The sequence below is a fragment of the Scylla paramamosain genome, chromosome 24 (genome assembly GCF_035594125.1).
Source record: "Scylla paramamosain isolate STU-SP2022 chromosome 24, ASM3559412v1, whole genome shotgun sequence".
Lineage (NCBI taxonomy): Eukaryota > Metazoa > Arthropoda > Malacostraca > Decapoda > Portunidae > Scylla > Scylla paramamosain.
In genome coordinates, this window is record NC_087174.1 from 16,288,559 (window position 1) to 16,313,405 (window position 24,847).

The 24,847-nt window shown below is 36.8% G+C and overlaps 1 protein-coding gene across 5 annotated transcripts in view; it reads left to right on the forward strand.

Moving 5' to 3' along the window:
- Positions 1–1,512: 1,512 nt before the first annotated feature.
- LOC135112817 (monomeric sarcosine oxidase-like) overlaps positions 1,513–24,847 on the forward strand; it is a 261,886-nt gene continuing 238,551 nt past the window's right edge. For 2 of the 5 annotated variants that reach the window (XR_010274565.1, XM_064027649.1), the window contains exon 1: positions 2,057–2,184. Coding sequence is in view for 2 of the 5 variants with exons in the window: in XM_064027649.1 (XP_063883719.1) it covers positions 2,114–2,184 (71 nt within the window). In the remaining 3 variants the exon portion in view is untranslated. Of the gene's footprint in view, positions 1,698–2,053; positions 2,185–6,383; positions 6,532–24,847 lie in introns of those variants that run through there. The other 3 variants (XM_064027650.1, XM_064027651.1, XM_064027652.1) reach the window with 3 other exon arrangements.

Below are 24,847 nucleotides of genomic sequence, written 5' to 3' on the forward strand. Positions count from 1 at the left end.
GTGTTGCCTGGTAGTACTGATCACACAGAACACCGTATCCTACTGAAACCAAATACCAAACCAGTCTGCATTCCAGCTTACAAATTACAGCATAAGGCGAGGGCAATAGCTGACGAGCAAGTCAAAGATATGCTACATCAAAAAGTGATTGAACACTCATATTCCCCATAGAATAGTCCCCTCTTCCTCGTTCCTAAGAAGGATGGTAGTTATCGCCCAGTCATTGATTTTTGGAAAGTAAATGTGGTAACGGAGGATGATCGGTATCCCCTACCTGTCTTGAGTGACTTGTTAATGTCCTTAAGGGGTGGTAATACCAATTTTAGCAGTTTGGATTTACTTTCTGGTTACTGGCAGGTTCTCATGACAAAGGAGTCTAGAGAAGTCGCTACATTTAGCATGCCAACAGGGCACTACCAGTGGTTGAGCATGCCGTTTGGTCTCAAATTTGCGCCGCTTACCTTGCAGAGGATGATTAATAATACACTGTTTGCAGGTATGTAACGGAACTCGGTATATGCCTACCTGGATGACTTAATCATTGCTAATAAATTAGTTGAGTCACACCTTCAGACTTTGCTTTCAGTTTTACAGAGACTACAGGAGGGTGGCCTTCGGGTAAAATTGTCAAAATGCGAGTTCCTGAAGTCCAAGATCCCCTTTTTTGGGACACGTCATTGATAGTGAAGGCATTCACATGATGATAAAGTATCAGCAGTCAAACATTTTCCACAAAGTCTACCGAAAATGTACGATCATTCATTGGATTAGCAGGTAACTGCCGACCATTCATTAAGGATTTTGCTAAACTTTCATCCCCACTCAAGTAGCTACTAAAAAAGGACGTTTCCTTTCACTGGAGTGGATCACAAGAGCTTTCAGAAGTTGAAAACAGCTCTCACCCAAGCTCCAGTTTTAGCATTCCCTGACTTTTCACTGCCTTTCGAACTCTACACAGATGCTTCTTCTCTAGGGCTAGGCGTAATATTGATGCAAAAGACCGATAGCGGTAAAAATCGTGTGATTACCTATGGGAGTAGGGTTCTTAGCTCTGCGGAAGCAAACTACTCTATCACGCATCAGGAAGCTCTAGCCGTTGTTCGGGCGCTTACTCATCATCCCCTCTAATTCTTACTGAGCTAAACATCACTAAACAGAATCAGAGAGACAGAAAGACATCGGTGAGTACATCGATGACAATTCTATGAGACTACCACACCAATTCACCATAACACGTTTTTTTTGTAATGTTTTGGTTCTTCATATATGATATTTTGGACGCATTTTACTATTTTAGTGGTTAACACGCTCAAAAATACCCAAAAGACACGATTCTGATTATATTGTTTCTTTTCGCCATATAGAGTAGTTTGCGTTTTGAACTGGCCTTTTAGAAAACAAACAGAATAAAAATATTAATCATATAATATTTGATATTTAAATTAGTTTGGTAGTGAAAACAAAATCAAGTTTATTTGGAAGATTTGGAACAAAAGAAAATATTCACTAGGAAAAGAAGCAACAAGACAAACAAGGAAATTACAAGTGCAAGTTGGAGCCAAAGAAAGGCAATTCCTCTCCTACTATTGGACTGGGTTTTTGTTACATGACACCGTAAAGTTACTGTACCGTACTACCAACTGCCAAGGTGTGTGGAGTATACCCAGGTCTGCACCAGATCGTGCCACGCCATCGGCGTAAGTTCATTAATACTGGTGCAACCTCTGCCTTTTCTTACCAGTTGTGGGATATGGTTGCAGTTTTTGTCCTGGGATACCTCTGGGCAATCATCGTATCCAGTTTTGTAAGCGAAGAGCATAAGCTCTGTCATGTAGTAACCCCAAAACAAGCTTTTTGTAGGTACTTCAAAGCGGTCTCTCGGGTGTGACGTAACTTGCATTATAGTCTTATAAGGATGGCTGCTGGTGATCATAAATAGGGGTTTGCAGGATTTGTATTAGGGGTATTAGGATACCCCTATATGCATAGTTTTATAACATTAAAATGCACACACTTGAAACAAGCATCGGATTGAAAATTCCAAGGTTGTCTTGCCTCACTCCCCTTTCCTTCGACGCATGTGCAAACAGATCTACCTGACTGAACAGACCTGATGGACTGTAAAACTGTTAGTCGATTGAGGTTATACGATAGTTGGTTGAAAGCTCGCACTATGATTTTAATGTAAGTAATGTTCGTAACGCCGCTTCAGTTGGGGGCTTTGCCCCCAACTGGACCACCCTCTTAAGAACACTAATCTAACCTAGCATTATCTAACTAACCTAATATTACCAAACCCAACATAATGATGTCCCTTAAAAATAGGGGCACTTTTCCCCCACCTTATAATGTTTTATAATAATAACCACCTTAGAATGTTTTAGGTGTATCCAAAGGTATATGGAAAATAATGGAGGAGAATAGACCAGTAATAAGGTCAGGAAAGGACTCTAGAAAATTACTGTCAATATCACTCAGTTTTACTTATTTGTATGTATTTATTTATTTTTATTTATTTATTTATTTTTTATTTATTTATTTTTTTTAAGCAGTGGTCAGTGGTGTGATGAAGAGGTGTAAATTTGGGTGTAAGTAGCAGTGTATAAGAGCAATCTACAACAAGTTTCATCATACCAAACTACTTGAAGAAGCAAAAAAAAACCAGGACAAAATGAAAGCAAGAGTGAATGTGGAAAATCAAAAGAGGAACATTTTTGGCAAAAATGCCCTAAAAAACTAATATAACTCAACTAAGGTGGCTTCCCCTGTTAGGCCTCACAAGAACACTATCCTAACTAAATGTAATCTAAACTGACTGGGAAGGCTTCATTTCTTGGATTCCCCAAGGACACTAGTCTAATCGAAATATGTAACCTAACCTAATCCCCTTGCAAATCCTCCAAGGACTAAACCTAATAGAGCCTAACTTAACTGGGGGGAACTTTGTCCCCATGGGAGTCCCACAAAGATACTGATGCAGAAGGGAGATAAATTGCACATTCTGCCATCATAATAGTCATAATGACACTGAGAATGTAGTAATTGTATGAAAACCTAGGAGTCACACAAACCAAAAATCACCACATGAATTTCAAAATGGAAACTGAAAAATCCTGTCATCCATCCTTTATTGTGCAACTGTAAAAACCTGTTACTCATCTTTTAAGGGGAAGGTGAATCTTTTTTGGTGGAAAATTAAATACTGCTTCAAATTACATGAAAACCAACTAAGAAGTAGCTATGATACCTACTTATGTGTGTAGAAAGTTTCAAGATGATATGTGGAAAAGAAAGATAATAATGTTGAAAAAAGAAAAATAATGTAAAAAGTGTTAAATTTTATGTCTGGTTTTGATCAATTATTAGTAAATAATTTGATAATGTATACTAATTTTAAAGTTCTTATTGATGAAATTGACCATGGATTTTATTTTTGTGTTTTTATTCTTTAACCTGTTATTTCATTGAGAAAAATGAAAACGAATAACTTTTTCAACACAGGTCAGAAAATCTTCAAATGCACTTTAAAAAATATAAATAATCAACCAAATCCAAAAATCAGAAACTAAATTTATAGAAAACATAATAAAGAATAAGATTTAAAAAGAATGAAGTAAAAAGCATGAAAAAATGAGATATATTCAATGAAAGGTAAAAATCTTTCATCTAAGAAAACGTGACTAGAAGGAGCCACTATGTCTGTCACGTCATGACTCAGTTTGCTCTCACTCACAACTCTTCTACACTTCATTACACAATGTTTAGCATGTTCAACAGCTGTTTCAGTAATATATTTTTGTATATCCTAGTTACAGTAAAATCCCTCTTATCCGGCATCAACAGGACCGCCGACATGCTGGATACCAGAAGTTGCCGGATACTTGAATAGAAGTGAAATTAATATTTAATGTCATAAATAGTTGATGAGCCCACACCATATTCCGCCATTAGTTGCTGTCTGCTTTCACCTCTCCCTAATCGTCGACAAATGTCTACCTTCTGCTTAAGTGTAAGCACAGTATGCTTCCTCTTTTCTACAACTTTAGGCATGATGAAGGCGTCAGGCGATAAACAGTGCACACGCAGGACTGAGTCACTGAGTAAACACAGTGCAGTGGGCCGCGGGTGGCGCAAAGCAGTGCACTCTGGTGGCGAGGGGACAAAGTATGCCTCGCGTGGGAATTTTAATCGATTTTATGAGTACACATTGATTTTTTATTGATTTTAAGGCTCGGGAAAAAATGTGCCGGATACTTGAAGCTGCTGGATACTCGAATGCCGGATGAGAGGGATTTTACTGTACATAGTAAAGCTGATGTGTTTCATGTTCAAGAAGGAATTTAGCTTGCTAACATGATTGAATCCCACACCAAGCAACATAAACCCAAACACAACCATTATTGTCAGTGGATACTAATTTCTGTTTTGCACATTACTGTTCCTCATGTTGTGAGTTCCTGCACCACAGTCATGTTGCACCAGCATGAATGCGTCTATCTGATGATAAATAGATTTTACAGTAAAAGATGGTGAGGCACAGGTGGGACACAACATTTTTCTTACTACCTCTTCTACTTCCATTTCTTCAGGGAAACAATGTTTGTTATCACTCAGTTCTGGCTTAATTTCTTCTCATAATACAAAGATCTATTCTTAGCATTCAGTGTAGGCTGATTGCTGTGAGCCATGAGATGGTGGACTGGCTTTGCCCTTGGATGGTACAGATGCTTGGGGCCGTATTAACCCAATACCACAACCCATACTGGAACCCATATGGGTGATCAGATAGAAGATTGTGAAGTGATAAATGTTTAAGATCTTAATCTACCTGATGAGGATAGATTAAAAAATTTAGATAGGCAGGAAATTAAAGCAATAGGATGGTAGTTTGAGGGATTAGAACAGTCACTCCTTTTTAGAAACAGGCTGAATGTAGGCAAACTTCCAGCTAGAAGAAAAGATAGATATTGACAGATAGAGTTAAAAGAATTTGACAAGGCAAGATACAAGCACGAAAGTGCAGTTTCTGAGAACAGTAGGAGGGACCCCATCAGGTTCATAAGTCTTACGAGGGTTTAGTCCAGCATGGGCATGGAAACATCTTTGCAAAGAATTTTGATAGGTGGCATGAAGTAGTCAGAAGGTGGAGGAGAGAGAGGAACAAGCCCTAAATCATCCAAGGTAGAGTTTTTAGCAAAGGTTTGAGTGAAGAGTTCAGCTTTAGAGATAGATGTGATAGCAGTGGTGCCATCTGGTTGAAATAAAAGGGGAAAGAAGAAGCAAATTTATTGGAGGTGTTTTTAGCTACATGCCAGAAGTCATGAGGGGAGTTAGATCTTGAAAGATTTTGACACTCTGTTAATGAAGGAGTTTTTGGCTAGTTAGAGAGCAATCTTGGCATGGTTCTGGATAGAAATACAAAGCCCATGAGATTCTGGTGATGGAAGGCTCAAGTCCCTTTTGTGGGCCACCTCTCTATCATATACATGTATAGCACAAGAACAGGCTGTGTTAAACCAAAGTTTGGAAGGTTTAGGTTGAGAAAAAGAGCGAGGAATGTATGCCTCCATGCCAGACACTATCACTCCTGTTATGTGCTCGGCACACTGAGACAGGTCTCTGCCACAGAAGCAGTAGTCATTCCAAGGAAAATCAGCAAAATACCTCCTCAGGTCTCCCTAATTAGCAGAGGCAAAACTCTATAGTCACCTCCATTTAGGGAGATAATGAGAATGGATTAGAATGATAGGACAATATGAGATTGTGATCAGAGGAGCCCAACAGAGAAGAGAGGATAACAGCATAAGCAGAAGGATTAGAGGCTAGGAAAAGATCAGGAATGTTGGGCATGTCTCCTAGATGGTCAGGAATATGAGTAGGGTGTTGCACTGATTGCTGTAGGTTGTGGAGGATAGCATATTTAAAGGCCAGTTCACCAGGATGGTCATTGAAGGGAGAGGAAAGACAAAGCTGGTGGTGAACATTGAAGTCTCCAAGAATGGAGATCTCTGCAAAAGGGAAGAGGGTCAATATGTGCTCCACTTAGGAAGTTAAGTAATCAAAGAATTTCTTATAGTCAGAAGAGTTAGGTGAGATGTATACAGCATAGATAAATTTAGTTTGGGTGTGATTCAGATGCCAGATGGTGGAAAATTCAGAAGATTCAAGAGCGTGGGCACGAGAACAGGTTAAGACATTGTGCACATAGATGCAACATCCAGCTTAGGATTGAAAATGAGGATAAAGTAGGAAAGAACAGAAAATGGGCTACTGCCAATTCCTCAGATACCTGTGTTTCATTGAGGAAAAGAAGATGAGGGTTAGTAGAGGAGAGGTGGTGTTCTTAAGATTGAAAATTAGATTTAAGACTATGAATATTGCAGGAGTTAATGAAGAAGTTGAGGAGGGTGTCAAGACAGTGTTGATACCAGAAGAGCAGTCTGACCTGAGGACATTTGTGGTCCCCTCCTCAGATGGGAACTCCGAGGCTGGTGTAGGAGTCACCAAGATAATTTTGAATTTTGAGTGAAGGTATGTGTGTGTAATTAGGTGCTTGTAGTTTTGTGTGAAGGAAGAGAGTTGTCTTTAAAGGGCAGGCTATGACTGTCCCCATATGTTGTGAGACAAAAGGAAATTCAGTGAGGTCACAGCTGGGTTTAATGACTCCTTTGCTGCCACTGCCAGACATTTTGCCTCATTTAGTGACATTTGTCCGATAAATCAGGTGGATGGTTCATAGGCCATACATGTCCGATAAATGCAAAATCTGATATAACAGGGTCCAATATGATGTGGGTAAACTGTGTTGCTATTTTACTTCTTTTGTCACTTAGTAATGTATTTCTTTAAAATCAGGATGTTTGAGAAGAGGGAAAATACTGGCAATATTTATACAAGTGTAAAATAATACTGTATGTTGCCTTGTGTACTATACTGGCAATATTTATACAATTGTGAAATAATGTCTGTTGCCTTGTGTACTATACTCTAACACAACAGGAATTAATTTTTATGATTGCGTATATTTCTTTTAGAATACTTTTGTTTAATTACTAAATGAAGTTAGTATAATTCTTATACTTCACTAAGAGACCATATAGAGTTCAGATTACTTTTATGGGTAATGGATCTTTTTTGGGATCCAGAAATGGATTATTTCACTCTCCATTATTTCTTATAAGGAAAAAAATTTTGAATCCAAACTTTTCATAATCTGAACAGCCTCCTGTAATGCATTAAATTAATTCCATGGCACCACTGTACATTTATATATATATATATATATATATATATATATATATATATATATATATATATATATATATATATATATATATATGAGAGACACTGGCCAAGGGAAGAAAAAAAAAAAAAAGAAAGAAAAAGCCCTTTGAGATGCTGGTCCTCAAATAGGGTCTAAAGTGGCAGTCAAAAATTGAAGGATAGGTGTCTTGAAACTTCCCTCTTGAAGGAATTCAAGTCATAAGAAAGTGGAAATACAGAAGCAGGCAGAGAGTTCCAAAGTTTACCAGATAAAGGAATGAGTGATTAAGAATACTGGTTAACTTTTGCATTAGAGAGGTGGACAGAATAGGGGTGAGAGAAAGAAGAAAGTCTTGTGCAGCGAGGCTGTGGGAGGAGGGAAAGCATGCAGTTAGCAAGATCAGAAGAGCAGTTACCATGAAAATAGTAGTAGAAGATAGCAAAAGATGCAACATTGTGGCAATGAGAAAGAGGCTGAAGACAGTCAGTGAGCGGATAGGAGTTGATGAGATGAAAAGCTTTTGATTCCACCCTGTCTAAAAGAGTGGTATGAGTGGAAGCCCCCCCCAAGACATGTGAAGCATACTCCATAAATGGATGGATAAGGCCCCTTTACAGAGTTAGCAGCTGGAGTGGGTGAGAAAAACTAGTGGAGAGTTCTCAGAATGCCTAACTTCATGCAAGCTGTTTTAGCTTGAGATGGGATGTGGAGTTTCCAGTTTAGATTATAAGTAAAGGACAGACTGAGGATGTTCATTGTAGAAGAGGGGGACAGTTGAGTGTCATTGAAGAAGAGGGGATAGTTGTCTGTAAGGTTGTGTTGAGTTGATAGATGAAGGAAGTGAGTTTTTTAGGCATTGAACAATAGTAAGTTTGCTCTGCCCCAATTACAAATTTCAGAGAGATCAGAAGTCAGGGGTTCAGTGGCTTCCCTGTGTGAACTGTTTACTTCCTGAAGGGTTGGACATCTATGAAAAGATGTGGAAAAGTGCAGGGTGGTATCATCAGCATAGGAGTGGATAGGACAAGAAGTTTGGTGTAGATCATTGATGAATAATAGGAAGAGAGTGGGTGACAGAACAAAACCCTGAGGAACACCACTGTTAATAGATTTAGGAGAAGAACAGTGACCGTCTACCACAGAAGCAATAGAACGGTCAGAAGGGTAACAAGATGAAGTTACAGAGAGAAGGATAGAAGCCATAGGAAGGTAGCTTGAAAATCAGAGCTTTATGCTAGACTCTGTCAAGAGCTTTTGATATGTCTAAGGTAAAAACAAAGGTTTCACCAAAATCTCTAAGAGAGGATGATCAAGATGCCGTAAGGAAAGCTAGATCACTAGTAGAATGGCCTTGACAGAACTTATACCCAGGAAGTAGGTTGTGAAGTGATAAATGTTTAAGAATCTTCCTGTTGAAGATAGATTCAACTTTAGAGAAGCAAAAAATTAAAGCGATAGGACAGTAGTTTGAGGAATTAGAATGATCACCCTTTTTAGGAACAGGCAGAATTTAGGCAAACTTAGTGAGAAGGAAAGATGGATGTTGATAGACAGAGTTGGAAGAATTTGACTAGGCAAGGTGCAAGCTCAGAGGCACAGTTTTGGAGAATAATAGTAGGGACCCCATCAGGTCTATAAGTCTTCTGAGGGTTTAGTCCAGCGAGGGCATGGAAAACATCACTGCAAAGGATCTTAATGGTTAGCATGAAGTAGTCAGGAGAGGGAGGAAAAGTCCTGAATCATCAAAGGTAGAGTTTTTAACAAAGGTTTGAATGAAGAGTTCAGCTTTAGAGATAGATGAAATGGCAGTGGTGCCAACAGGTTGAAATAAAGGAGGGAAAGATGAAGAAACAAAGTTATTGGAGATGTTTTTGGCTACGTGCCAAAAGTCATGAGGGAGAGTTAGATCTTGAAAGATTTTGACACTTTCTGTTAATGAAGAACAGACACTTGTTTAGGTTATGCTGATAACAGGTTGATTCAGTTGGACAAAGTCTGTGTTAAATTGTACAATACAGGAAATGTAAAGGTCATGCTATGCTACTTTTGCATTTTTATGTATACATACATATATAGACCTTATTTATCTATATGATACAGAACCACATCTTGATATGTAAAAAAAAAAAAATGCCAACACTGTAATTATGGTATTTCTGTCATCTGCCAGACATTGTTTACCATATGCAGTGGTTTTTTATGAAATTTTACTGTACTGTATTTTGATATCTATGGATAGTCATGGCAGGAAAGAAAGTTTCTTAGTGGGGAGTCATGGGTCAGGCCAGGTCAAAAATAGGGTGAGAATGGAGTTTGGGAGCAAAAATCAAATTGTTACCATATGTATGCTTGTGTGTGGCTTAACATAACAGGTACACTTTTGCCTAAATATGGTGTTTTAATTGTTTTCATGAGAAGGAAATTGTGGTAAATAAAGAATTTTATCAATAGCCATAATCATATCAACTTTTTTTTTATATTTATTTGTCATGCTTCTAAGTTACACGATCTTGCTGTGTCCCTAATCTATAAGACTGGCTTTTGTAGGTTCAAGGGAACGCTTTACGAAATAATGGGTTCAAGCTTAAAAAATTTAGGTTTAGGAAGGAGATAGGAAAAAATTGGTTCTCAAATAGAGTGGTAGATGAGTGGAACAGACTCAGTAATCATGTTGTTAGTGCTAGGACACTAGAGAGCTTTAAGAGATTACACATTAAACAACCAAACTCTGGTAGGTACAGGGTGCGAGAAAGATTTAGGAGTTATAGTTAGCTCTGAACTCCGTCTAGGGAAACAATGCATAGAAGCCAGAAACAAGGCAAATAGGGTACTAGGATTAATTTTTAGGAGTGTTAAAAGTAGAAGGCCGGAAGTAATATTAAAGTTATACTTGGTGCTGGTCAGACCTCATCTAGACTACGCTGTGCAGTTCTAGTCCCCACATTACAGGAAAGATATAGGTCTATTAGAATCAGTACAGAGGAGAATGACTAAAAGGATACAGGGGATGAGGAGCATTCCTTACGAGGCGAGGTTGAAGCTGTTAAATTTACACTCTCTAGAGAGACGTAGGTTAAGAGGGGACCTGATAGAAGTCTTAAAGTGGTATAAAGGTTATAACAAGGGAGATGTAAGCAAAATTCTTAGGATCAGCAACCAGGGTAGAACAAAAAATAACGGGTTCAAGCTTAAAAAATTTAGGTTTAGGAAGGAGATAGGAAAAAGTTTATTCTCAAATAGAGTGGTAGATGAGTGGAACGGACTCAGTAATCATGTAGTTAGTGCTAGGATACTAGAGAGCTTTAAGAGAAGATTAGACAAGCTTATGGATGGGGATAACAGATGGAAATAGGTAGGTGTGTTTCATACAGGGACTGACACATGTAAGCCTGGTCGCTTCTTGCAGCTTCCCTTATTTCTTATGTTCTTATGTTCTTTAAGTTTTTATAATTTTTACTTAATTTGTATTACTTACAAATGTTTACACAGACAATCATATACGACTTTAGACAACAACGAAAACTATGAAAATTGTTTCATCTCTTTTCAAATAAATTCCATTAATATCTGGAACACTTCACATTACACTTCAGATTCAAATCACTTCTCATATTTAATGCTCAATGATAAATCACATCCTACACAAAACTCGCAACTGATATTCAATGAGGAATGCATCCTACACTTACCCAATCCTTCTCTGTCAATATATAACACCAACATTTTACTCTGACTGCATTACAACTGTCTGGGTCTACTTGCTGGTACTGTGATAGGTGGCTTGCCCATCTTGATCCTCTCTGGTGTGACAGCTCTGTCTAGCTTGTCCTTCTGTCTGTTTCTGTCTATTCCTGTCTCTTACACCTCATAATATACATGTGATGTTAGAGGAAACTTTTGCCCCAACAAGGCTTCTGTTGCTATAAGATTTATTTTTCAATACTTTGATCATACAGTTAATTTTCCTGTAACTTTCAATAAGGTAAATTTTTGAGTAACTGTATTTATTTTCTCTTACTTTGATCATATGGTTAATTTTCCCATACCTTCTGTAAGGTCCACTTTCAAGTAACTATATTTATCTTCCCATACTTCGATCATACAGTTTATTTTCTCTTAACTTTCAGTAAGGTTTATTCTCGAGTAACTTTCAGTAAGGTTTATTCTCGAGTAACTTTGGTAATCACATCTTCTAATCAGGAACAAGGAGGCGGCATTTCCTATGGTGTGCCTGCTATCCATGTTGTTCACGTGTTTTTGGTGATCTCTGCTTCCCTGGTATACTAATTCATTGACAACCATCTGGGTATTTCTTCTTGTAATCTGGTGCTAATCTCCAGCTATGTTAGTCTTGTGATGACTCACTGCACCTTGTTCTCCTCGATGGACACATCTTGTCTCTTATCTATCAGAGTGGTGATAGCTTCTTGGTACCTGCTTTCATGTTTATGATCTTCCCTCATTTATTCTTTCTACTTATTTCCTTCTCCATTTCTTAATTTTTGTTTCATTCTTCTTTCTTCTTAAGGGTTTAATTTCTTCTTGTTTCTTGGGTTACAACATGCACCCCTCCTTATGATCATGCGTCCTTGCGCGACTGGTTACTTGGTTGGGTGTTCATTCCCTCATCCGTGGATATGATGCAGGGTGTTGGTTTGGAAGGCCTGCTCCATGCTGCTGGAACCAGGAGAGCCATAGGTGTGACCCTCACCCATGTCTGTGAACACCAGGGTAACCTCAGCAAGTAGCATTGTCAACAGCCAGTCGTACCAGTCTGGGTCCCGGGAGGCTGATTCTTTTATCAGGAACTGCAGGTTATCTTTACATTGTGTAGAGACAAAGGTACCCATCCATAACTGCTGGCAAGGCATATATTAGCAAAATTCATAACTTCTGAGTTTAAGAATAGAGCCTTTGTGGAGAAAACAAAATATAACATTCAATATCTTGACCAGTAACAAGAAAGATCAACAATAAATCATGTTTTCCACAGCATGTATTTCATAAGCCAGGAAAATATATTCTGAGTATTCTCAATATGACTAGAAGTGTGATGCAGTCAGAAAACAACTTATATTTATAAAGAAATAGTGGAAGGGAGGTCATCCTGTGGACATCAGAAGGTGTCGGCAGGATCTTTCTAAAAGTTGTAAGAATCAGCCCAATTTTGTAATGCAATCACTCATATCAGCTTTGGGTAAACTCATCTATCTTTACTCTCTTAGATGAATAAACATTTCATTCTGCACTCAAATAATGTGTAGAAGGAACAACAATACTTATTTTAAAGCATGTACTTTTATCATGGTTTGTAGTCACATCATAAGATCAATAAGAACTGCTGCAATGGATTTAATAGCTAACTGAACAACATCAGAGTCTCTCATATAAGTAATGACTTCTTATTATCCATAGACACAAATATTTTCATCTCATTTATATTCTCTCAGTCACTTTAAGTAGCAACTTTTGACTTTTAGCGCATAATGAATGATTGCTAATATTTTAAGCATATCACTAATTGAAATTTAACATTAACCTTTTCCTTCCTTGCTTTATGAAAATACAACACTAAAGCAATTATGCATGAAATTATCTGAGTCTGCATTCTGTGCACTTTTTTTTCTTTCTTTTTCTTTTCTTCAGTTGAGTCATTTTCTTTTCTATCTGATAATAGATCATATTATATGTTTCAAAAGCCATTATGTTACAATCTGTTTCTTAGCTCTTTGTTGCAAGGAAATTACACTCTATTTAACTTGACATGAGATTAGTCTATACCTTAACAAGACTATCTATACCTTGACATTTATGGTTTTTTATCATGGGTTCATATTGTCTTCATATACAAAGCACAAAATTTTTCACTCATCATCCTCTTGGATTCAGGTGTCATGCTCAGTCATTGTATATCATGGAAGTAATCACCCTAAGGGAAAGCTAACAATCTTATAAGAGAACACCTTAAGGTACATACTTTCGTTTAGACCTGAAGTCTTCCTCATGATTAATCATCACATCTTGCTCAAAACTAGCTGGATATTTATTTATTTTTTTCCCCATTTAGTTTTCCCTAGTCTGTTAGGGCTGAGACAGTGCCTTCTGATGAAGGACTTTTGGATTTGGCAAAACTAGCTGGATATACTACTTTGAAATATGTTCATTTTGTCATTTGACTAATCATTCTCCTTATGATCATCTTCAGTGAATTATTTTCTGTATCTCTATCCGCAGTGTTCTTCAGCAATTTTGTTTACTTTGTTTCACCTTAAAGCTCTTCCATAACTGTCATTTCTCTGTGCATTAGTTCTTTAGATATCTGTATTTGATCTGTAAACAGTGTTTCATATCCCTTGTGGTAACATACCATATCTTCACTGTATCCCACTGATCATTGTCTGTTCATCCTTAGCTACCAAGGAATATAACATCTATCATAGACTCTTTCACTAGTTAAGTTGTCAGCTCTTGACAAAATCATTATATTAAACTTTCTTTTCTCATGCAATATCATAAAGAACTGTTGATGATACACTTAAATATTTTTCACATGAATCGTTATACCACTTCCACATTATTCACAATATAATGTGCTATGTATTTGTGTACTGCATTTATCTGCAACATCTCAGTTCCCCCTACACCAAGCAATTGCAACCTCAATATCTTCTTAGACGACACAACTAAACTAATACATGTATTCTAACATTTTCAGTTTTCTGTGTTACATATTATTTGTGACATCCTTACGCTTGTACGTCTCTAATATCTTTGCATTCCTCCATTACATAATCACTATACTCTGACTTATTTACCTCCTTACAACTCAAGATTTTACATTTTGTATTCACATCAATACTCATTATTTGTATTTTCTCACAAATTTTCTGGAAATACATTTTTCAGCTTAATAATCATATAACTTAGCAAGCACATATTGAAGGATTATCAACAGTTTTATATTTAATCAGTTTTCCTTTGTGGCTTGCAATCAACTTTTCTTTTGTATTTTTAACCAATTCTTCTTTGTGGCTTTGATGTTTTATTTGCTTTGTGGCCTTAATGTTTTCTTTTCTTCTCAGCTTTAATATTTTCTTTTCTTTGTGGCTTTGATTTTTTCTTCATGTTATTGTTTTTCTTCTTTGTTCTTTGTGGTTACAATACATTTTTTCTTTCTTTGTGGTTACAATATTTTTTTTCTTTGTGTTTACAATACTTTTTTTTCTTTGTGGTTACAATACTTTTTTTTCTCTGTTGTGGTTACCATATATATTTTTTCTTGTTTGTGGGCCCACTTCTACATAGTTACAAATCCTTGTGTATGTATATGCTCATGCTTTTCTACATTTGGGTACTTGTTGAAACAAAGCATTTGGGGTATCCCCCATCATTCTGAATTGATTAATCCCCAGACAGGAATTGCAAAAAAAAAATCCTTCTCCCCTTTCTCCTTTCCTATCGGAACAAAAATTGGCACCTAGATAGAGTAACTTTTACACTACCTTGCCCCTAGGCCAGCAGGAAGTGTGCAAGTTCACTAGGTACAAGCTGGGCGTATGCAAGGGTCATTTATCATAATACGATGCATCAGTTTCCGAGAACTATTTAATTCAGTTATATATCAGAACATTCAACTTTATCTAACTCAGCTTGTGCACTCTCACCATTAAGTTAATTATTTCAGTAAGCCACATATACATTTTTTTATGTGTCTCATATATGATTATCATAATTATCCTCTTCAATATTTTATATTCTTTATCCTCACCTCATAACCTTTTCAACTTCAGTTCTATATATCGATTATATATTGATTATTCTTAATAGCAATTTCAATATATCTTCATCAATCAGTCTTACACAGTTCTCCATCCATAATAATTTGATTTGTCCTAAAATTTGATTCAGTCACCTGCATATATACAATCTGCTTTTCAACATTTTTTTTTTCTCTCCAATATACATCTCACATCTCTATAATATACTTTTTTTCTTCAATCAATTATTTATGTATTTCTTTTTTGTACTCTCACTTCAACATTTCCCAGCCTACTCATTTCACCATATCTTCATGCATTGATTGATATTTCACTATACAAATAATTACCAATATATTCCATTCATCACTTCATGCATGCATCAATTTATATTTCAGTGTACTTGCAATTACCAGTATACTAATTTTACTCTTTCTTCACTATTTCAGTATACTCGCAATTATCAATATTCTTTGATTCTATTCTTCTCTTTCTCCGCTATTTCAATATGCTCACAGCTATTGATATACTCATTTTACTCTTTCTTCACTATTTCAATATACTCACAATTACCAGTATACTAATTTCAGTATTTCTTCATGCATCACTCCATATTTCAACATACAGTACTCATAATTATCAATATTTCTTCATGCATCAATATATATTTCATTATACTCAAAATTATCAATATTCTCATTTCACTACTTCATGCATCAAACTGTATTTCATTATACTCATAGTTATCAAGATACTCATTCTTGCTTCATGCATCAATCGATATTCTCAATATACTAATTTCATTTTATACATCAATCTATATTCCCAGTATACTCATTTCACTATACACTCATTTAACTATATTTTTATGTTAGAATTTACATTCTCAGTATACTTATTTTACATTATATATTAATTTCACCATATCATCATGCATCAATGTATATTTTCATACTCTCACAATTTCCAGTATGGTCATCTCACTATTTCTTTATGAATCAATCCATATTTCTCAATAACTTTTTTTTATCTATACCATGCATCAATCTATATTTTCAATAGCCTTTTTTCCATATATATCATGCATCAGTCTATATTTTCAATAATCCTTTTCATATATCATGCATCAGTCTATATTTTCTTTGAATTTCATGACAAATCTTTCCATCATATTCCATTATTTGTGCTCATCCACATATGATAATCTCACTACAATATCATTTATATTTATTTATTTATTTATTTATTTTTATTTTTTTGTTTTTTTATTTTTTGCCTGGGAATGTACTTCACCTTGATGTCAGCTTTAGCCATCAACGTCATTTTGATATACTACATTTTCCATCTAAATGTAGACAGTACCCACTACAGGAGTCTCTAGTTTTGTGAAAACAACTCATTACCCAACACAGCATTCTATTTATTGGAAGTGTTATTAACAGCAAGGAAGGAGAGGGCTTTCTCTGTGGTGCACTGCTCTATTTCAGCATTATGCACTTGCATTATCTCTCATGTAAAACACTTCTGGTTTCAGTTTATCAAACAGCACAAATTTTGTAGAGCATTATCATAATACTACGTTATCTTAACTTGTTAAGATGCCCTTCCATAATCTTCATAATACTCCTTAAGTTGTTATTGCTGAATTTACTGTGTATTAATTTGGAGTATGAGCTACATAAGCTGCAAAAAGTTGTCCCATTGCTCCACTCTTAATTACTCTAACATAAACAATTCTTGCCATTTATTGCCATCAAATTTTCACACTGCAAACTCATGCTTATGTTACCCTTTAAAATGTCTTGAATCTTAAATCTTTATTATTTTGAAAGCCTACTCCTCTTCTTGCAATATCATTTAATATTTATATCACATATCATTGTGATTTGAAAGAAGCCAAATCAGCATGTTATTGTCTTTCAATTAAGCTGCTTGTTTACTACTTTTTGTGAATATACAGTCATGATTCCATATAATTAATATCTATTTACCTTTTCATACTCTTTTTTTTTATTACCATATGCTTAAATTCTTCTCTTTTCTCAGTTTATCTACAATCCTCCATATGCTTAAATTCTTCTCTTTACTCAGTTTATCTACAATTCTATAATTGATCTAATAACACAAGTAGAAGCTGTAGTGGTAACTTGAACTGTCTGCTCATCAGACTCGCATTTCATCAATGGAGAGTCTTGTGAGTCAGGGTCTAACTAACAAATCTACTGCATGAGCTAGCACCATTCCAACAGTTTTACCTGACTTGACCTCTTGCAGTACTTTTCAGGTACCTCAATACCTTAATTCTTCCTTTTATGTTTCTTACTACATGGCTGAATGTTTTTGTAATGCTTGACTGAAAAATTTCTTCTGCCATCACTCCTATCATTTGCTTTTTATTTCCAGTCACCTTATCAACTCAGTTTATTTATGGCTTATTTAGGCCTGGACATCACACATACACTTCCACATTTACCTCTAGTTTCAGCATAACTCTCGTTAAACAATATAATTCACATATTTCTTTCGTTCATTTATCACTAAACATTGCCACTTGATTTTCTAAATATCAAGCAACAGTAATTTTCATATACCATCAATTTCTGCAAATCAGCTGATGTGAGAAATCAAATTTCTCACATCAGCTGTGAGTACAACTCTTTTCTACTGTTTTTTTTTTTTTTTTATAATGATACAAGCTTGCATCACCCTTCAAAATTTTTCAATATTAGTTCAGTCACTCTCTTATATATATATATATATATATATATATATATATATATATATATATATATATATATATATATATATATATATATATATATATATATATATATATATATATATATATATATATATATATATATATATATATATATATATATATATATATATATATATATATATATATATATATATATATATATTAATTTTTCAGCACGTATGTTTACTCCATTAAATTTATTGTCTTCCCGCACTTGTTTCTCTTTGTAAATTTCTGTTTAATAAGTCATCTCCATTAGGTCTCTGAATAAATCAATTTTTTTGGTAACAAACAGAATCTGCCATTTGTAAGATTAGGCATTTTATAATGAAATCTTACCCATGACATCATCTATACAACTCTCTAGCACTTGTGTTCCCTGCCATGGCTCAATCTACAAGTAACTACTATTATATTCTTATTATATTACTACCATCTAGAAGTCAACAATATTCCCATTTTTATACCATTTACAATGATAGCACCTATGACATGCTGCAGATTTTTATTGTCTTGATATGTGTGTTTCCCTGTATGTTTTTGCTTTACAAATTTGTTTGTATACTGCTGGTGAAACAAATAACTGATGACCATGACAAGAGGCCATAATTCCCATATCACATAAAGAATATAACTCTCTGAACATATTTCAAGACGCTTTCTTAAATAGAGCAAGATGGTTTAAGCAGTCAAATAAGATAACCACGAAATGTATGGTAGTGAGAGTTGTATGACAACAATTTGTGACCAAAACAGACACAGAATGAATAACTGCTGATTTTTATCATAATTTTTTTTTGTTGTGACCAAAATTTCTTACTAATTATTTCAGTATATCACCAAATTTAGCAGGCGACAACAAGTTGCAGCAAATCATTACAACTCTCATGTAACATTTGCCATATTCTATTCTTGTAATATCCTAAATTTTGAAATATCATGATAATATCCATCTTTGCAATATCAGTCTATGCAATATTATGTTTGCAACATTATCCTTTGGAATATAAAAATCCCAATACTACCACCAGTGTCGTGTTTCTGTGTTGCATGATCTTGCTGCATCCCTAATCTATAAGACTGGCTTTTATGGGTTCAAGGGAACACTTCAAGTTTCTATGATTTTTAATTAATTTGTATTATTTACAAATATTTACACTCAGACGATCATATACAACTTCAGACAACAACGAAAACTACAAAAGTTGTTTCATCTCTCTTCAAATAAATTCCATTAATATCTGGAACACTTCACATTACACTTTCGATTCAAATCACTTCATATATTTAACACTCAGTGGCAAATCACATCCTACACAAAACTCACAACCAATATTCAATGAGGAATGCATCCTACATGTACCCAATTCCTCTCTGTCAATATATAACACCAACATTTTACTCTGATTGCATTACAACTGTCTGGCTCTACTTACTGGTAGTGTGACAGATGGCTTACCCATCTTTGATCCTCTGGTCTGACAGCTCTGTCTAGTTTGTCTCTCTGTCTGCTTCTGTCTGTTTCTGTCTCCTACACCTCATAATATACACGATGTTAGAGTGACCTTTAGACCCCAAGAAGGCTTCTGTTGCTATAAGATTTATTTTTCAATACTCTGATCATACAGTTAATTTTCCTATAACTTTCAATAAGGTAAATTTTTTAGTAACTATTTATTTTCTCCTACTTTGATCATATGGTTCATTATCCTATACTTTCCATAAGATCCACTTTCAAGTAACTATATTTATTTTCCTATGCTTCAATCATACAGTTTATTTTCCCTTAACTTTCAATAAGGTTCATTTGCAAGTAACTTTGGTAATCGCATCTTCAAATCAGTAACAAGGAGGTGGCGTTTCCTATGGTGTGCTGGCTGTCCATATTGCCCACATTATCTGCTTCTGGTGACCTCTGTTTCCCATGTATACTAATTCAGTGATAGCCATCTGGGTATTTCCTCTTGTAATCTGATGCTAATCTCCGTTAGTCTTGTGATGACTCACTGCATCTTGTTCTCCTCAGTGGACACGTCTTATCTCTTATCTATCAGGGTGGTGGTAGCTTCTTGGTACCTGCTTTCGTGTTTATGATCTTCTTTCCTCATTTATTCTTTCTACTTCTTATTTCCTTCTTCATTTCTTCATTCTTGTTTCATTCTTCTTTCTTTTTATGTGTTTCATTTCTTGGGTTACAACATATTTATTTATTTATTTTTTTATTTTTTTTTGTAGGAGGGACACCAGCCAAGCACAACAAAAATCTAAAAAAAAAAAGGTCACTGAGATACTGGTCCATGAATAGGCTCCTAAGCAGCAGTAAAAAAGTGAAGGATAAGTGTCTTCAAGCCTCCCTCTTGAAGGAATTCAAGTCATAGGAATGTGGAAATACAGAAGCAGGCAGGGAGTTCCAGAGTTTACCAGAGAAAAGGATGAATGATTGAGAATATTAGTTAACTCTTGCATTAGAGAGGTGGACAGAATTGGGTTGAGAGAAAGAAGAAATTCTTATGCAGTGAGACCATGGAAGGAGGGGAGGCATGCAGTTAGCAAGATCAGAAGAGCAGTTAGCATAAAAATAGCAGCAGAAGATAGCTAGAAATGCAACATTGTGGGGATGAGAGAGAGGCTGAAGACAGTCAGTTAGAGGAGAGGAGTTAATGAGATGAAAAGCTTTTGATTTCACCCTGTCTAAAAGAGCATTATGAGTGGAATCCCCCCAGACATGTGAAGCATACCCCCATACATGGACAGATAAGGCCCTTGCACAGAGTTAGCAGATGGAAGGGTGAGGAAAACTGGCAGAGATGTCTCAGAACACATAATTTCATTCATAGAAGCTGTTTTAGCTAGAGATGAAATGTGAAGTTTCCAATTTAGATTATAAGGAAAGGACACAGACCGAGGATGTTCAGCGTAGAAGAAGGGGAAAGTTGAGTGTCATTGAAGAAGATGGGATAGTTGTCTGGAAGGTTGTGTCGAGTTAATAGATGGAGGAATTGAGTTTTTGAGGCATTGAACAATACTAAGTCTGCTCTGCCCCAATCAGAAATTTTAGAGAGATCAGAAGTCAGGCGTTCTGTGGCATCCCTGTGTGAATTGTTTACTTCTTGAAGGGTTGCATATCTGTGAAAAGACTTTGAAAAGTGCAGGGTGGTATCATCAATGTAGGAGTGGATAGGACAAGAAGTTTGGTTTAGAAGATCATTGATGAATAATAGAAAAAGAGTGGGTGACAGGACAGAACCCTGAGGAATACCACTGTTAATTGATTTAGGAAAAGAACAGTGACCGTCTATCACAGCAGCAATAGAACGGTTAGAAAGGAAATTTGAGATGAAGTTATAGAGAGGAGAATAGAAACTGTAGGAAGGTAGTTTAGAAATCAAAGTTTTATGCCAGGCTCTATCAAGCTTTTGATATGTCTAAGGCAACAGCAAAAGTTTCACCAAAATCTCTAAAAGAGAATGACCAAGACTCAGTAAGGAAAGCCAGAAGATCACCAGTAGAGCAGCCTTGACAGAAACCATACTGGCAATCAGGTAGAAGGTTGTGAAGATGTAGATGTTTAAGAATCTTCCTGTTGAGGATAGATTCAAAAACTTTAGATAGGCAGGAAATTGAAGCAATAGGACGGTAGTTTGAGTCATTAGAATGGTGACTCTTTTTAGGGCAGAATGTAGGCAAACTTCCAGCAAGAAGGAAAAGTAGATGTTGACAGAGTTGAAAGAGTTTGACTAGGCAAGGTGCAAGCACGGAGTTGCAGTTTCGGAGAACAATAGGTAGGTAGCATGATGTAGTCAGAGGGTGGAGGAGAGAGAGTAACAAGCCTTGAATCATCCAAGGTAGAGTTTTTAGCAAAGGTTTGAGCAAAGAATTCAGCTTTAGAGATACATATGATAACAGTGGTGCCATCTGGTTGAAATAAAGGAGGGAAGGAAGAAGAAGCAAACTGATTGGAGATGTTTTTGGCTTGATGCCAGAAGTCACTAAGGGAGTTAGATCTTGAAAGATTTTGACACTTTCTATTAATGGAGGAGTTTTGGCTAGATGGAGAACTGTCATGGCATAGTTCCAGGCAGAAATATAAAGTGCATGAGGTTCTGGTGATGGAAGGTTTAAGTATCTTTTGTGGGCCACCTCTCTATCACATATAGCATGAGAACAGGTTGTATTAAATCAAGGTATGGAAGTTTCTGTTCGAGAAAAAGGGTGAGGAATATATGCCTCCATGCCAGACACTATCACCTCGGCATACAGAGACGGGTCTTTGTTCTGGAAGCAGTAGTCATTCCAAGGAAAATCAGCAAAATACCTTGTCAGGTCTCCCCAACTACCAGAGGCAAAATGCCCGAGGCACCTCCACTTAGGAGGATCTTGAGAAGGGATTGGAGCGATAAGATACAGATATGAGATTTTGATCAGAGGAGCCCAACAGAGAAGAGAGGGTAACAGGATAAGCAGAAGGATTAGAGGTTATGAAAAGGTCAAGAATGTCGGGCGTATCTCCAAGACGGTCAGGAATACAAGTAGGATGCTGCACCTATTGCTCTAGGTCATGGAGGATAGCAAAGTTGAAGGCTAGTTGAACAGGATGGTTAGTGAAAGGAGAGGAAAGCCAAAGCTGATGGTAAACATTGAAGTCTCCAAGAATGGAGATCTCCACAAAAGGGAAGAGAGTCAGAATGCGCTCCACTTTGGAAGCTAAGTAGTCAAAGAATTTCTTATACCTAGTCAGAGGAGTTAGGTGAGAGGTATATAGCACAGGTAAATTTAGTTTGAGAGTGACTCTATAGTCATAGCTAGATGGTGGAAAACTCAGATGATTCAAGAGTGTGGGCATGAAAGCAGGTTAAGTCATTGTGCACGTAAATGCAACATCCAACTTTGGATTGAAAATGAGCATAGAGAAAGTAGGAGGGAACAGAAAAGGAGCTACTGTCAGTTGTCTCAGAAACCTGTGTTTGAGTGAGGAAAAGAAGATGTGGTTTAGTTAAGGAGAGGTGGTGTTCTACAGATTGAAAATTAGATCTAAGTGTGGAAATGTTGCAGAAGTTATTGAAGAAAAGTTGAGGGGGGGGCAGTCAAGACACTTAGGGTCGATACCAGAAGAGCAGTCCAACCTGGGGACATTTGTGGTCCTCTCCCCAGATGGGGACTCCAAGGCTGGTGTAGGAATCACCATAATAATTTTGAATTTTGAGTGAAGGGTGTGTATGTAATTAGGTGCTTGTAGTTTTCTGTAAAGGAAGAGAGTTGTCTTTGGAGGGCAGGCCATGACTGCCCCTTTGTGTTGTGTAACACAAAGGGAAATGTTCATTGAGGACACAGCTTTGTTTAATGATAAGTTCACATTACCCACTGATCCAGTGCTTTAGACCTCACTGGGAGTAATTATCGTTTTGGCAGGTGCCTACTGCCTCCTCTGCTTGTTTTCCATCTCAAAACTTCACTTTCCCACCAGCTCCAAAGTTTATTGTGCATTGTGAAAGATAATAAAGGAAGTCATAGGAACATAGGAGGTCAAGTCATAGGAAGGTGGAAATACAGAAGCAGGCAGGGAGTTCCAGAGTTTACCAGAGAAAGGGATGAATGATTGAGAATACTGGTTAACTCTTGCATTAGAGAGGTGGACAGAATAGGGATGAGAGAAAGAAGAAAGTCTTGTGCAGCGAGGCCGCGGGAGGAGGGGAGGCATGCAGTTAGCAAGATCAGAAGAGCAGTTAGCATGAAAATAGCGGTAGAAGACAGCTAGATATGCAACATTGCAGCAGTGAGACAGGCTGAAGACAGTCAGTTAGAGGAGAGGAGTTGATGAGACGAAAAGCTTTTGATTCCACCCTGTCTAGAAGAGCAGTATGAGTGGAACCCCTACAGACATGTGAAGCATACTCCATACATGGACGGATAAGGCCCTTATACAGAGTTAGCAGCTGGCGGGGTGAGAAAAACTGGCGGAGATGTCTCAGAATGCCTAACTTCATAGAAGCTGTTTTAGCTAGAGTTGAGATGTGAAGTTTCCAGTTCAGATTATAAGTAAAGGACAGACCGAGGATGTTCAGTGTAGAAGAGGGGGACAGTTGAGTGTCATTGAAGAAGAGGGGATAGTTGTCTATAAGGTTGTGTCGAGTTGATAGATGGAGGAATTGAGTTTTTCAGGCATTAAACAATACCAAGTTTGCTCTGCCCCAATCAGAAATTTTAGAAAGATCAGAAGTCAAGTGTTCTGTGGCTTCCCTGCATGAAATGTTTACCTCCTGAAGGGTTGGACGTCTATGAAAAGACAAGGAAAAGTGCAGGGTGGTATCATCAGCATAGGAGTGGATAGGACAAGAAGTTTGGTTTAGAAGATCATTAATGAATAATAAGAAGAGAGTAGGTGACAGGACAGAACCCTGAGGAACACCACTGTTAATAGATTTAGGAGAAGAACAGTGTCTGTCTACCACAGCAGCAATAGAACGGTCAGAAAGGAAACTTGAGATGAAGTTACAGAGAGAAGGATAGAAACTGTAGGAGGGTAGTTTGCTTTGTGCCAGACTCTATCAAAAGCTTTTGATATGTCCAAGGCAACAGCAAAGGTTTCACCAAAATCTCTAAAAGAGGATGACCAAGACTCAGTAAGGAAATCTAGAAGATCACCAGTAGAGCGGCCTTGACGGAACCCATACTGGCGATCAGATAGAAGGTTGTGAAGTGATAGAAGTTTAAGAATCTTCCTGTTGAGGATAGATTCAAAAACTTTAGATAGGCAGGAAATTAAAGCAATAGGACGGTAGTTTGAAGGATTGGAACGGTCACCCTTTTTAGGAACAGGTTGAATGTAGGCAAACTTCCAGCAAGATGGAAAGGTTGATGTTGACAGACAGAGCTGAAAGAATTTGACTAGGCAAGGTGTAAGCACGGAGGCACAGTTTCGGAGAACAATAGGAGGGACCCCATCAGGTCCATAAGCCTTCCGAGGGTTTAGGCCAGCAAGGGCATGGAAAACATCATTGCGAAGAATTTTAATAGGTGGCATGAAGTAGTCAGAGGGTGGAGGAGAGGGAGGAACAAGCCCAGAAT